The sequence below is a fragment of the Zosterops lateralis genome (assembly GCF_965231275.1).
Source record: "Zosterops lateralis genome assembly, chromosome: 1".
Classification (NCBI taxonomy): domain Eukaryota; kingdom Metazoa; phylum Chordata; class Aves; order Passeriformes; family Zosteropidae; genus Zosterops; species Zosterops lateralis.
Window position 1 is genome coordinate 140,085,235 of NC_139762.1, and position 12,206 is coordinate 140,097,440.

Sequence of the window (12,206 nt, forward strand, 5' to 3'; positions counted from 1 at the left end):
GAGTATTTGGCTTTTCCAGATACTGATTTGTATTCATAGAAGCTTCTGTTCATTCAAAAACCTGCCTTTTCTCATCATGTGCAATAAATGTAGCAGAAAAGGGAGGTAAACCCAATATGCCATAACATGATGCAGACACAGACCAAGCAGTGTAGTTTACAATTCCAGAGATGCACTTTCAAGCCTTGCACTGAAGTCCACTCCCAGGCCACCAGACCTAGCCATTTTTTTTAACTGTAAAAAATAAAACCAGATAATTATGATGCTCGCCACATCACCACCTACAGAGACTACAGAATTGATACAATTTGGCCTCTCTAACCCAATGCACCATTAGCTCACAGAGGCTTTCATGCTGAAAGCAAGTATGGATGTGCTGGATTTATGAATTTCACCATTCTTACACCTTTTTTTGCACTACAAAATTCTAAATGCCTAAAATACAAAATGCTTCTAAGACTAAAATTTTGGGCTTATCTGCATTTTTATAGGGTGAAAGTGAAGCTCAAGAGGTTCTTTTTTGTTTCTGAAGCTGTCAGGCTTCAGGACATCAGTGTATGCTAAGGGCACCAAGACAATCTGACAGACCTCAGCCTTTGAATTGGGTACATTGGACGTTAGAAACAGCAAGACACGACTTGGACAGCCCTAGTGCAATGACAATCTCATGTTCTGAGGGATGATGCATAAGTTTGTTGCTATGTATCTAGTCCCTAAAACTTTGGTTTTACCAAAGCCACCAGGTCAGGACTAGTGTGTGGCAGGCACATGCCCCAAAACACTGCTTTCCTTCTTCCTGAATAATTTAGCCCTGAGTCACAAGGAAGCTCTTTCTCAGAAGAGAAAAACACATTCTGAGACCTTTTCAGCAGCAGGTATACAGAGAATGCCTCTTTTATCTTTTTACTTGCTCATCACAAGTGAGAAGTTACCAGCTCAAACAAGTAGTCCTGCAGCTTAGCTGAATTTGTCTAACAGGACCTACTGATAATATATAATGATTGTAAGAAACTGTTTTAAATCAAGACATACAAAAATGTGTTCTTCTTGTTTTCCCCACAGAAAATAATAAGAAATTAAGAACAATTGGTGAGTACATGTTTAAGTTTAGAAAGAATTCCATATTTTTTGGGATGAGTCCTATTTATGGAATAGGGTTCAAAGATACCAGAAAGGTTCCATGGACTTTTCATTAAAAGAAGGTTTAACTGCAGGACCCTTGCCAGTTCTCACTGCAAGTTACTCCACTTTGATGTCTACAGCTCCTTTTTTATTGCATTTGGATTATATATTTTCTTTCTGTTGTCTGGCAGCAGTGTCTAAACAATGTAAGCTGTTAACAATTGCTGTGTTTCAGCCCAGAGAAAACATGTTTTCCAGTAACAGCCAAAACAAGTCTTCCTTTTTCCCAAGTGTGAACTGAACAGCAGGACCAGGTGCTGTGCTGCTCTGAGTTGGTTGCATTCCACTGAAGCAGTGAAGCGGCATCAACATGAAACAGTCCAGAATATCTGAAAAACACTTAAGACATTCTTCTATTCCCTATTCTTTGTCATTTAAGCCTCATCCTCACACTCCAGTTTCTGCTCATCAAGCATTTCTAAGCTTTGCTGCAGTTCAAACCCTTAAAACAAGAGCACTGATTTACTTGTACTTGGAGTTGGTCATCCTAGTCCTGGCTCTATTATCTCCTTTCTGTCTTTACTTTGTACAGTTAAAAATGAAAAGAAGGAACCAAGTGGAGCTGTGCCCAGTTTGTGTTCCTTATAGTGTGGATAGAACAGCCTTCTTCATCAGTTTCCTGGCTGAGTGCAGTTCAGTTTCTGAGATCTAAAGGCATCTGCACAGCTGCAGACACAACCTGGAAAACCTTTCTTTCAGCGCTTAGGAGGAGGGTGTTAATCCTGAGAACAAAGCATTTTAGAAAGGAGTGCAGGCATTTGATCACTTTGCCTATGGTGACAAAATGTCCTGGGGGCACCATGTATGACACTTCTTAAAGTCAGTGGAACTGTTTATGTAAGGGCTGAAGCACCAGAGTTTGAAAGCTCACTCTGGTTCTGAAAGCCACTATCAGTGTTAACCAAAGCAGGTACAAAAGGATGGAGTAGAGACCTTGGCACTTGTTGTGTAGCAGGACTAAACTAAACACAGATTGACACAGGTTACTGCAAGACTGGACCTTCCACAGTTCAAAACATGCTTGTCTCTTGCACTCCATAAAAACTTAAAAGCAGAGTTGTTACTTCAGTGCATTTTGAAATGAGTTCAATAACAGTTCTCATTTTTCCTCCTCCTCAAATTTATTTTCATCAGCTCTTCAGCATTGAACTGCTGGATACCTCCTTTTGGTCATGGTTACACGTTCCTGTGGGAAAAAACAAAACAAAACAAAACAAAACAAAACAAAACAAAACAAACCACACATATACACACACACAAAAAAAAAAACAAACAAACAAACAAACAAAAAAAAAAAAAAAAAAAAACCACCAAAAAACAAACCAAAAACAGATTTGATAGTATTCTTCCTCCAAAACACAATTAATTTTAGCTTTATTTTTCTTCTGGTCAAGTGCGAGTGAGGCCTAAGTCCTTGGTGACTACCTGAAAGAAATCACACAAAAAAGTGCTGTACCTGTAGTATCTTATCTCGATAATAAAAAGTGTTTTGTAATTCCTGTGAAATATTTTTTTAAATAAAAATGATGTTATCCCATATTTTATATATAAATTTCTTGTTACAACATGCTATCAAAGATAATGGATTTGGATAGTGACTGAATACATGTGATAACTGATATATTATGTAACTAAAATAGTATTTTTAATACTCACCCTCATATTTACTTGTAGTTAAAACACTTGAATAATATTGTAAGTGTTAAATAATTCCTCTTCTTTATTTAAAATACAGAGACAACTGAGAGTAAATATCACTATGTAAAACATGTAAATATTTGGTTATCTATTTTATGCCTATTGTAAAAGGTCCATTACTAAAATCACTTTTAAAACAAAAAGGATTGTAAAGATCTTTAGTGTTTAATAATCTCTTGAAATAATAATCTGGAAAGTTAAATCCCATTCTGAGAGAAAAGTCTAAGATTGCAATTACCCTGCAGTCAACAAAGCAATTATGCTGAAAACTAGAAAAGAAGAGTTCACTGTAAACTTGTTAGTTTACTATAAACTATCAAAGAAAAATCTGCTTGAGATTGAAAAAAAAATCATCTACAATAAATTGCTATAATCTATTAATAAATACAAAGTGTAAATTACAATTGTTCTGATCTGGAGAGAGAGAACTCCTGGGGCAATTTCTCAACTGGAGTTCAAGGCCTAAAATTAAAATGCTCAGGATCTGTTAAGATCTGACTTTCCTGATATTCATTGATGCTGAATTAACAAAATTCTAGTCAGTTACCAGACTGGTTGGCTTTGGCAGTTCCCTTCCATATATTCCAATGGACATAAAAACATGCCTCATCTTTTTTCTCTGAAAAGAGGCACAATCATATATTTCTTCCTGTTGCATGAAAAATTGAAGCCAGGATTTTTCTAATGAAAAACTGAAAAAAATTTCCAACCTAAATGTGCAAATCCAGATTTTCAGAAGTAATGAGTATTTGCAGCTTCTGTTAACTACTGTATCATTCCTAGGATAACTGTGGAATATAATTCTCTCACAGTAAGACCACTTATTGATTAGTGATTAACTGACACATATACAAACAGAGAAAACAACTCAAATTTTATGGGTTTTTTTTGTTCCCAGTGATTAAACATTTCCTCCTCTTTAATATAGCACCTTATTTAGAGAAAAAGAATCAAACAGAAGTGCTGAGATGTAGATTTATAACCCCCTGTGTTTTTTTTCATACAGCTTATTGCTTTTTTAGTATATATGATCTTTATCATCACACCTTGTCTTATACTCTCTTACTTCATCTGTGTTCAGCTGAATTTCAGGGTCATTCCTGAGTCTATATCATGTAATGCTTTATAGGGGGAATGTTCATATGCAAGATAATAATATTGATGCCATTCCTTAATTTTTAATGTTCCTGGTCTGTGAGCAAGTCTAGTTTGTAGTTAACCTGAAAGTGTTACTCATAGAAGCCAAACTATACAAAGATTAACATGTTTTATTTAAGTTATAGGGAATAAACTACACGGTACAGAATACAGGTTATGACCACTAGTCCAGTTCTGAAAAATCTGATTTTTGATGTATATTTTTATGAATTGGCTGCACTATTTTTTAAACCTCTTCACATGTTTCTATATATACCAAGCAAAACTGTTACTTCATTTATATTTTTCTTTTTTTATGGTTTCTCATGCTGCTTTTTTTTCCCTCCTATCTCTGGTATTTCCATATCAGCAAAGTTGTTCCTGTTCTCGTTTCTTCTTGCATTTGAGAGTGGTTTTCAGTAGTGAAGATAATTATTATTAGTAATTGCATATATTTCAGTGAATTTGTTATTTGTGAGTTCATGTCCTGCCTTACAGATCGTGTGCTCTTTGGGGGAAAGGTTTTTGGTACTTTATTGCAAACGTAAAGCCTTGTTTTGTACTGGTGACTACGTTACTTAGCACCACAGAAAAACAAAATAAAAAATATTTGAAAAAACAGTAGTTCAATAGGAAATAAATAAAAATACATAGATTTGATTTTTGAGTGGGTATCAATCAGCTGATTTAGATCAGCTGAGACTCTAAGCTGCAGCATTTCAACAGCTTTATCCATGGATATCGATTTTCTGAGGTTGGAGCACCTTACATTATTGTATATATGGACAAAGTCAAGACATGTTCAAAATACTTCTGTATTAATAATGCTATAAAGGCTATGAATGCTAGCACTGTAATAATAATTCTATAAAGCTTATTTTTGTCATTATACAGAAATACATATTGTGTTGTTTTGCCTATGTAACAAAAGTTGTAGTGTATTAAAGAAGTAAATTGAATTTCTTCAGGAAAGGTATGCCAGAGGTGACTTTTTCTTCCTTCTCATCTCCATTGTCCTGTTTGTAAGGTGGTTCTTTAAATCATCTCTGGCGTGTACGTTGCTTCATACCAGGATTTCAAGCTTGTGCTGCCGAAAGCTCTTGGTACATAATTTGAGCAAAAACTCCAAAACTGTGAAAATAAAGAACACAGCAAATAACATACTTCAGCACCTAGTTTTGCCCTGTGCATGCCAGACCACCAGGTGAGGACCAGTGTGTTGCAAACACATGCTCTAAAGTTCTGCTTACCGTCTTCCTGAATAATTTAGCCCTGAGTTATGAACAAAACTGTTCTTCACAAGAGAAAAACAAACACACTCAGATACTTTTCAGTCACTAGTGTACAAAGAATTCTTCTTTTGGGCTCATCACAAGTGAGAAGTGACCTGCTTTAAGAAGTACTCCTGCAGCTAAACTAGATTTGTCAAACAGGACCTACAAAGATACTGATTAAAACAACCTGTGGCTTAACTCAGGACATGGAGGTACAAGGGTTTGGAGTGAAGTTGAGCTGGGGAGAAGGGAGAAATAAAAGGAGGGTGGATTTAAATTTGTCATTATGTCTCTCTATCCTACTCTCTATCCTGTTTAACTGGCAAAATGTTAAATTAATTTTCCCAAATTGGATCATTTTCCCCATGATGGTAACTGTTGTTTGCTATCCCCGCCCTTATCTCAATCCGTGAGCTGCTTATCATATTTTCTCCCCATTTTTTGTTGAGGCCGGAAAGTGAGGAAAAAAGCGCTGGTGGGCACCTGGAATCCTCCCAAGTCAACCCACTCACCTTAGAATTTGGTAATTTAATTAATTGCAGATTTTATATTCCCTTCTTCAGAACTATCATCTAGGATACCTGAAAAAAGGATGAACATTCTCCTGCTTTGATTTTAGCTTAACCAAATAACAGAAGCATTTCAATGGAATACAATGTAAACACAGGGTTTAAAATACTGAATGCAGCAAATACAAGTTCTTTTCCTTGTTTGAAATTAATATTTTGATTGTGAATTCTGCTCCCAAATAAAAAAATCAATATTAAAATGCAAAAAAGACATTATTTGAAGAGGCTTGCAACTTGATATAAATGTGTAGGTAGGAGGATTAGTGGCCTTTCTTTAATGTCTGTGATTCTGTGGGCCACATCCAACCCGCTGTGTAAACCTCGCTGTCCTCTGAGTGGAGTTGTTACTTATCCAGGCAGATAGGCCAGGACAAATACTATGGAGTTAAAGGGTTTAAAAACTACTTCTGCTCCTTTGTGTGTCATCATCTGCACAACTCTCAGGAGCCAATGACACCTCCACACTCCTCTGATCTGCAGTACAGACAGAAAGGTGCAGAGTGCCTGTGGGGAGCTGCAGTTACATCAGAGGCAAATGGCTAAATAAATTAATTTGATCATTGTAAAAATTCCTACTGCCTTACTAAATTCATAGGTGGATTTCCTGTTAGTAGAAGATGACCTTGAGGTTTGATAGACCTCTAGGTTAATGAAGACAGGTAAGAAATACAGTGTGAGTTTCCTGACACCACTTCCATCTGATGCCAGCTGTGATCCGGAATTGGAACAGGCTGCTCAGGGAAGTGGTGGAGTCAACATCCCTAGAAAAATTTGGAAGAGGTGTAGACCTGGCACTGGGGAATATGGTTAAGTGGTGACATGACAGCGCCAGATTAATGGGTGGACTTGATGATCTTACAGGTCTTTTCCAACCTAAACTGTTCCATGATTCTAAACCCGCACCAGACCGTGAACCACTGGCACAGGCTGCCCTCACAAACAACGCAAAACAAGCGCTCAGCCCAAAACGTGTGAGGCAAACCAGCTGACAGATATACAGGAGGAGGACACAAGTGTCAGGCAAAGGACGAGCCGTAGGATTTGCGCCTGGGGAAAACACATTTTATCCCACCGCGCCGAGGGGAGGCAAGGCCGGGGCCCGCCCTCAGCGCCGCCCGCCCGGGGCCGTTGCTGTGGCAGCGCGGCCGGGCCGGGAATGGCGGCGGCGCCTGGGGGTGGCCATGGGGCGCAGTGAGTGTCCGAGGGCGCCGCTTCCCTCCCCTCCCCTCCCCTGCCCTGCCCTGCCCTGCCCTCCTCTCCTCTCCCCTGCCCTGCCCCAGCCCTCCTCTCCTCTCCAGGACGGGCCCTTAAACGCCTCCTTCGCGTTCGCAGAAAGGCGACAGAGCTGGGGAAGGGGCTGCAGCACAAGTGTGACGAGGAGCGGCGGAGGGAGCTGGGGGTGTTCAGCCTGCGGGCTCAGGGGAACATTATCGCTCTGACAGCGCCATGAAAGGAGGGTGTAGCCGGAGGACGGTCACCCTCTTCTCTCATGTAACAGGTGGTGGGACAAGAGGAGATGGCCTCAAATTATGCCAGGGGAGGTTCAGCTTAGATGTTAGGAAAAAAATTGTTAATGAAAGGGGTTGTCAAGCGCTGGGACAGGCTGAGCAGGAAACTGATGGAGTCAATACACCTGGAGTTATTTAAAACTCGTGTAGATGTGACATTTAGGGACATGGTTTTGTGGTGGATTTGGCCGTGCTGGATTGTGCTAGATGATCTTAAAGGTGTTTTCTAGGCTAAACAGCTCCCTGATTCAAGCCACAGTTGTCTCCCTTCCCCACCATCCCCACACTCCTCTGGCAGCCCCTGCCCTCCTGCCTCCCTTGGATGATTGTCAGATTTTCCTCCTCCCTGGCAATGACCCCCCTATTTTATCTCCCCTGGTAAAGCACAGGGGTTCCCTGTGTCTCAGAACAGCCCCTGAGAGGACCAGCAGTGGGGACTGGGGTGGAGACCCCTCCTTGTTTTAGGCAGCCCCTGCAAGAGGGGATGCTGGATAGGATGGGTTATGTCTGAGCCCAGGTCTGTCAGGTGTGGAAAAACCCCAAATGAGGTAAAAATACTCCATACTGTTACGTATGAATCAATCATCTTTTACAAGTACAGCAGTATGACCCAAAAGACTGGGTGCTCACGCCTTTTACTCATGAAAAAGGAGTTCCCTTCCTCTGTGATTTTTCGTGCAATCTGTTTTGATTGTGTATTATCATTGGACTGCCAGTCCTGTGCTGGGCTAAAACAGTGCTTTGGACAGGAATTTCTTCTCCCTGTAGGAAGCTGGCAGAGGCCCTCTTTGAGCAGGCACTGCCTGAAGGAGAATGACTTTATCTCCTGAACAGTCAGCACGAATTTGAGTCTTAAAGTAACAGCTGCATACTTCACTTTTCTGAAATGCAGCTTCCCCTGCTGTCCTGCAGCTGCCCGTCTGCTTATTCGTTCATTTTCTTTAATATTATCCTTCATTTCTGCTTCCTTTTTTGAGTAAAACATGTAATTTTTGGAAGCCCAGGCATTAAAACTTCAAGATCTGTTCTCTCCACCTGATTGATACCACCCCTCATTTCCTCCTGTGTTCACAGGACTCTGGGAGTGGCTGTGCTCTCTCAGGTCACTGCTGCAGTCTCCCATTACTGCACACAACACAAGAAAATCTGATTAATGAAATTTTTAGTGAGTTCAGCATGTTTGTCAACATCCTGGAGATGCTGTTATTTAAAATTTTATTTAATATTTGTTTTCTCTTGCAAGCTTGTTTCCCCTCATTCTTCTTAAATTAACCAGATCTTACACAAAATGTCAAATATTCAGGCAGTTCCCCACAACAGGATCTCAAATTAGGTTTCTAAAGCATCACTGTAGCTTCTATTGTGAATGATTGTCTCTGCTTTGAAAATCATCTGTTAAGGATAGTGGACATTTTTGCAGAATTGCTGCAAAAATAATTCAATTTTCATCAGCAAATGGAAATTGGGCTGTAATTAAGCTGTCAGGAATAGTTTGTATGGCTTCTTTTTGTATAAAGGGTATAGAACATAATATTGCCACCAGTGCAGATTGAAGAGTATTGTTTTCCTGCTCAAAATTACCTGGTAATAATGGCACTGAAAAATCTGCCACCAAACACAGTAGTAAGCAGACTTTAATTTTTCTTTTAGTTTCCAGCAGATTTGCCAAGTAACTTAGTAGAAATGTCAATGCTGTTTTATGTTTACTATGAAGACTATTTAGTCATGATTATTGACTTTTTTTTCCTCTTTTCTCTGTTACTTTAATCAAGTCCAAGTGGAAGGGAAGATGATTGTTCAGATGCAACAAACCTGCTCAACGTGGTTAAAAGAGACAAAGACACCTTTCCCAACATGATCTATGTGCAGACAGGTTCAATCAATTCTGTATCTCCACGTTTAATTCTGTAAATTAATTCTCTCAGGTGGAACTCTGTTGAGCAGAAGGGAGATTTAAGCCTGGACATCTATAAATAATAAAATACAAACACAACCAGTTTCACCCCTTTCCTAAAGACTGTAAATAGAGGAGCTGTAGGAACACATGTGGGTTTGGACTGTACTGGGACTTGGTTTGCTGGTCCATGTGGATGTGTGCAGCCATTCCAGGACCACTGATAAAACTAGATGATTTCATAAAACCTCCCTGAGACAAAGAAGTGAAAAAGTACTTTTAATTAATGTGTGGTAGGAACGGTTTGTTTTCACAGATGTTTGTGTATTTTTTCTTTTTACTTATTTTTTCTTTAGATTCTTTTTGAAAGGTTTTTTTGTCCTTTTTTTTCAGCATCAAAATCATGAAAATACCTATGCTAACTTGATAAAACCCTGTGTTTTTCCTCACTACTTCACTGTAGTCCAGTGCTTGTCAAGGAGAGGAAAATGCTGGCACTTTTTCGTGCAATATATTGGAAACCAAGTTCTAGCCTCTAGCTCAGGAGTGAGCACTGGTTCTTACAGAATTTCCATACCTTCATTATACAGAACCTTTCACTTTTTGAAAGACAACCTGCCATTAATTATTACAACATGATAACTGAACCCTGGTCCCTGGTGTTTTTCAGCCCCTGAAACTCCTCTGCTGGCTCTGACGAGCTGGTAGTGCCTGAGAAATCCAAGTATACATTTCATTCCAACATAAACCTTTATAAGCATGACTTAGTTATGTCATAAAAAATATCTGCCCACTCTCAGCATTTATCCTGCTTATTTCTGTGCATGCTGTGCTGGTGGAAGAATATGATGATTGTAGTTTGCATCCCTCCACCCCCCACTGCTGTCTGTGATGTGAACATCTGGCATCTGGAAATAAAACAGCATAAAACACTCCACTGCTTGTCTGCATGAATCAATCTACAACCCAAGCTATGCTGAAAATAGTGGCTGCTGGATTAATTTCTGCAAAAGGGTTTTGTCTCATTCTTACGGAAGACTCAGCACTTTTCATATGGATCTTTCCAAATGTTCCAGGTGACATGATTGTGTTTCACAAAAGATGTTTACTGTGGCAGAGTGGGTCGAAGCTACTTGGTACTTGATATCTTGATATCTTTTTTGGCAGATTTTATTTTTGTTGTCATTCCCACTGGGCTGTTTGGTATGGTGGAACAAAATATTTTAATGATTTTAGAATTTGCTCACAAGTCAGATGGCAGAAAATTATTAAAGGGAAATATGACATCTAATGTTTCTTTCAGTCACTGAAGATCTTGTTAGAAGACGGGCAGAACATAACAACTGTGAAATTTTTTCACTGGAAGAAATCTCTTTACATCAGCAGGAAATAGAAAAGCTAGAGCATCTTGACAAATGGTGTCGAGATTTAAAAATCCTCTACCTTCAGAATAATCTGATTCCAAAAATTGGTAAGTCTTTTCTTGATATGTTGCTTTTAAAATGTATTCACATGCGTAATTTTGAAATCAGAAAAAAAAAATAAATTCTGTTATACTTAAGGGAATGTGCTCCTAATTAGTTACTTTCCTGGTTTCTTTATTAAATTTCTAAGAAGTTCAGAAATTTGCAAGGAAAATTTGAAATTAAAAAGATACTACTGAGATACAAGTCACTAGAATATGAGTGTGAAACACATTTTATGGATTAAAATTTCAAAAATCAGGATAAGGTTTTAATATCCCATCTTGTGGCAAACAGAGAGACAGAGTTTACCATGTACCGTGGACCCTGATGTCACAGGATTAGCTCTTTTAGGCTCTTTTTAAAATTTCATTTTCATGCAAATCATATTTTTTTTGTTAACATTGACATAATTTTTATTCAGATAAAATACTTGCTTGTGTGCAAGAACCAAACTTTCTGCAACAGAGCCTTAAAGGTCTTCCTGCACCACAGGAGAAGAGATAATTTCATATGGTCTGGTTTTGCTCCATATTGGAAGATGTCACATCAAGCCTTGGGCTGGAAAATTCTTAGATTCTACATGTATTTTATGGATGAACAACCAAAAGTTGGAAGTGTTCAGAAATTATATTAGTGTATCTCTTTGAAGTTCCTTAAGAGGAAGAAAAAAATACTAAGGTTTGAGGAGGAAATTCTGTGCTCAGAACTTGTAGGCAAATCCTTTAAGTTTTCCTGCGGGACTCATCAGGAAACTCTGTCTCTGCTGATAACAAATGCATTTCCTAAAGTGGAGAAATCTTCTCCCAGAGAGAACAAGTTTCTTTAAACTGCTTTTTTGCCCCATCAAAAGAGGGACTAAAATAAGTTGGTTTTCTCTCTGTTAATGTGTCCTTAACAAGGCACAAGATTTCATCTTGTGGTTTTTCTGTCAACACTCAGGCCTCCTTCAGGTTAGCACAGGATACCATATTCAGATTGTTGCTTTTTGAGCACAAATTTTTTTCAGCAATTTCATTTTTGAGACGAGCAATTTTTATGTGACCATAATCTAACTGTGGGAGTTGAAAAAGTGTGCAACTTGGTGATTCATGTATTCTTGTATAATGTGACAGCTTTTCTGAGGTAATTCCTTGATAATAAATGAAAACAAGACAAAACAAAACAAAAAACAACCCTGTTGGAGTGCATTTCCCACACCCAGCAAGTGTTTTCCATAGGGGGAAAAGTTTGAGACTCACCCCTTGCATTTCTTATGAGGCAAAAAAAACCCAGAAACTTTGATATCCTTCTGACAGTGACTGGCTCAGTGCCGAGAGACGAGCATCTTTTTGCCGTTTAAATCCTGTATCTCTCCGTATTGGCAGCAGGCCATGTTGTCCCTCCTAATATATTCAGTATTTAGGAAGGAGCCCAAAGGAAGTAAAGAGGCTTTTTGGAGTGTGTCTAGCAGGGTGTCAGAGGTTTTCTCAGACACCTGT

At 38.9% G+C, this 12,206-nt stretch overlaps 1 protein-coding gene across 2 annotated transcripts in view; it reads left to right on the forward strand.

Annotated features, from left to right (window-relative positions):
- The first annotated feature begins 6,853 nt into the window (after positions 1-6,853).
- Positions 6,854-12,206, forward strand: part of DNAAF11 (dynein axonemal assembly factor 11) — a 34,604-nt gene continuing 29,251 nt past the window's right edge. The window contains exons 1-2 of one of the 2 annotated variants that reach the window (XM_083879316.1): positions 6,854-7,051; positions 10,566-10,733. In XM_083879316.1, the coding sequence (XP_083735442.1) occupies positions 7,042-7,051; positions 10,566-10,733 (178 nt within the window). In that variant the 5' untranslated portion in view covers positions 6,854-7,041. The remainder of the gene's footprint in view (positions 7,052-10,565; positions 10,734-12,206) is intronic. The other variant, XM_083879315.1, reaches the window with a different exon arrangement.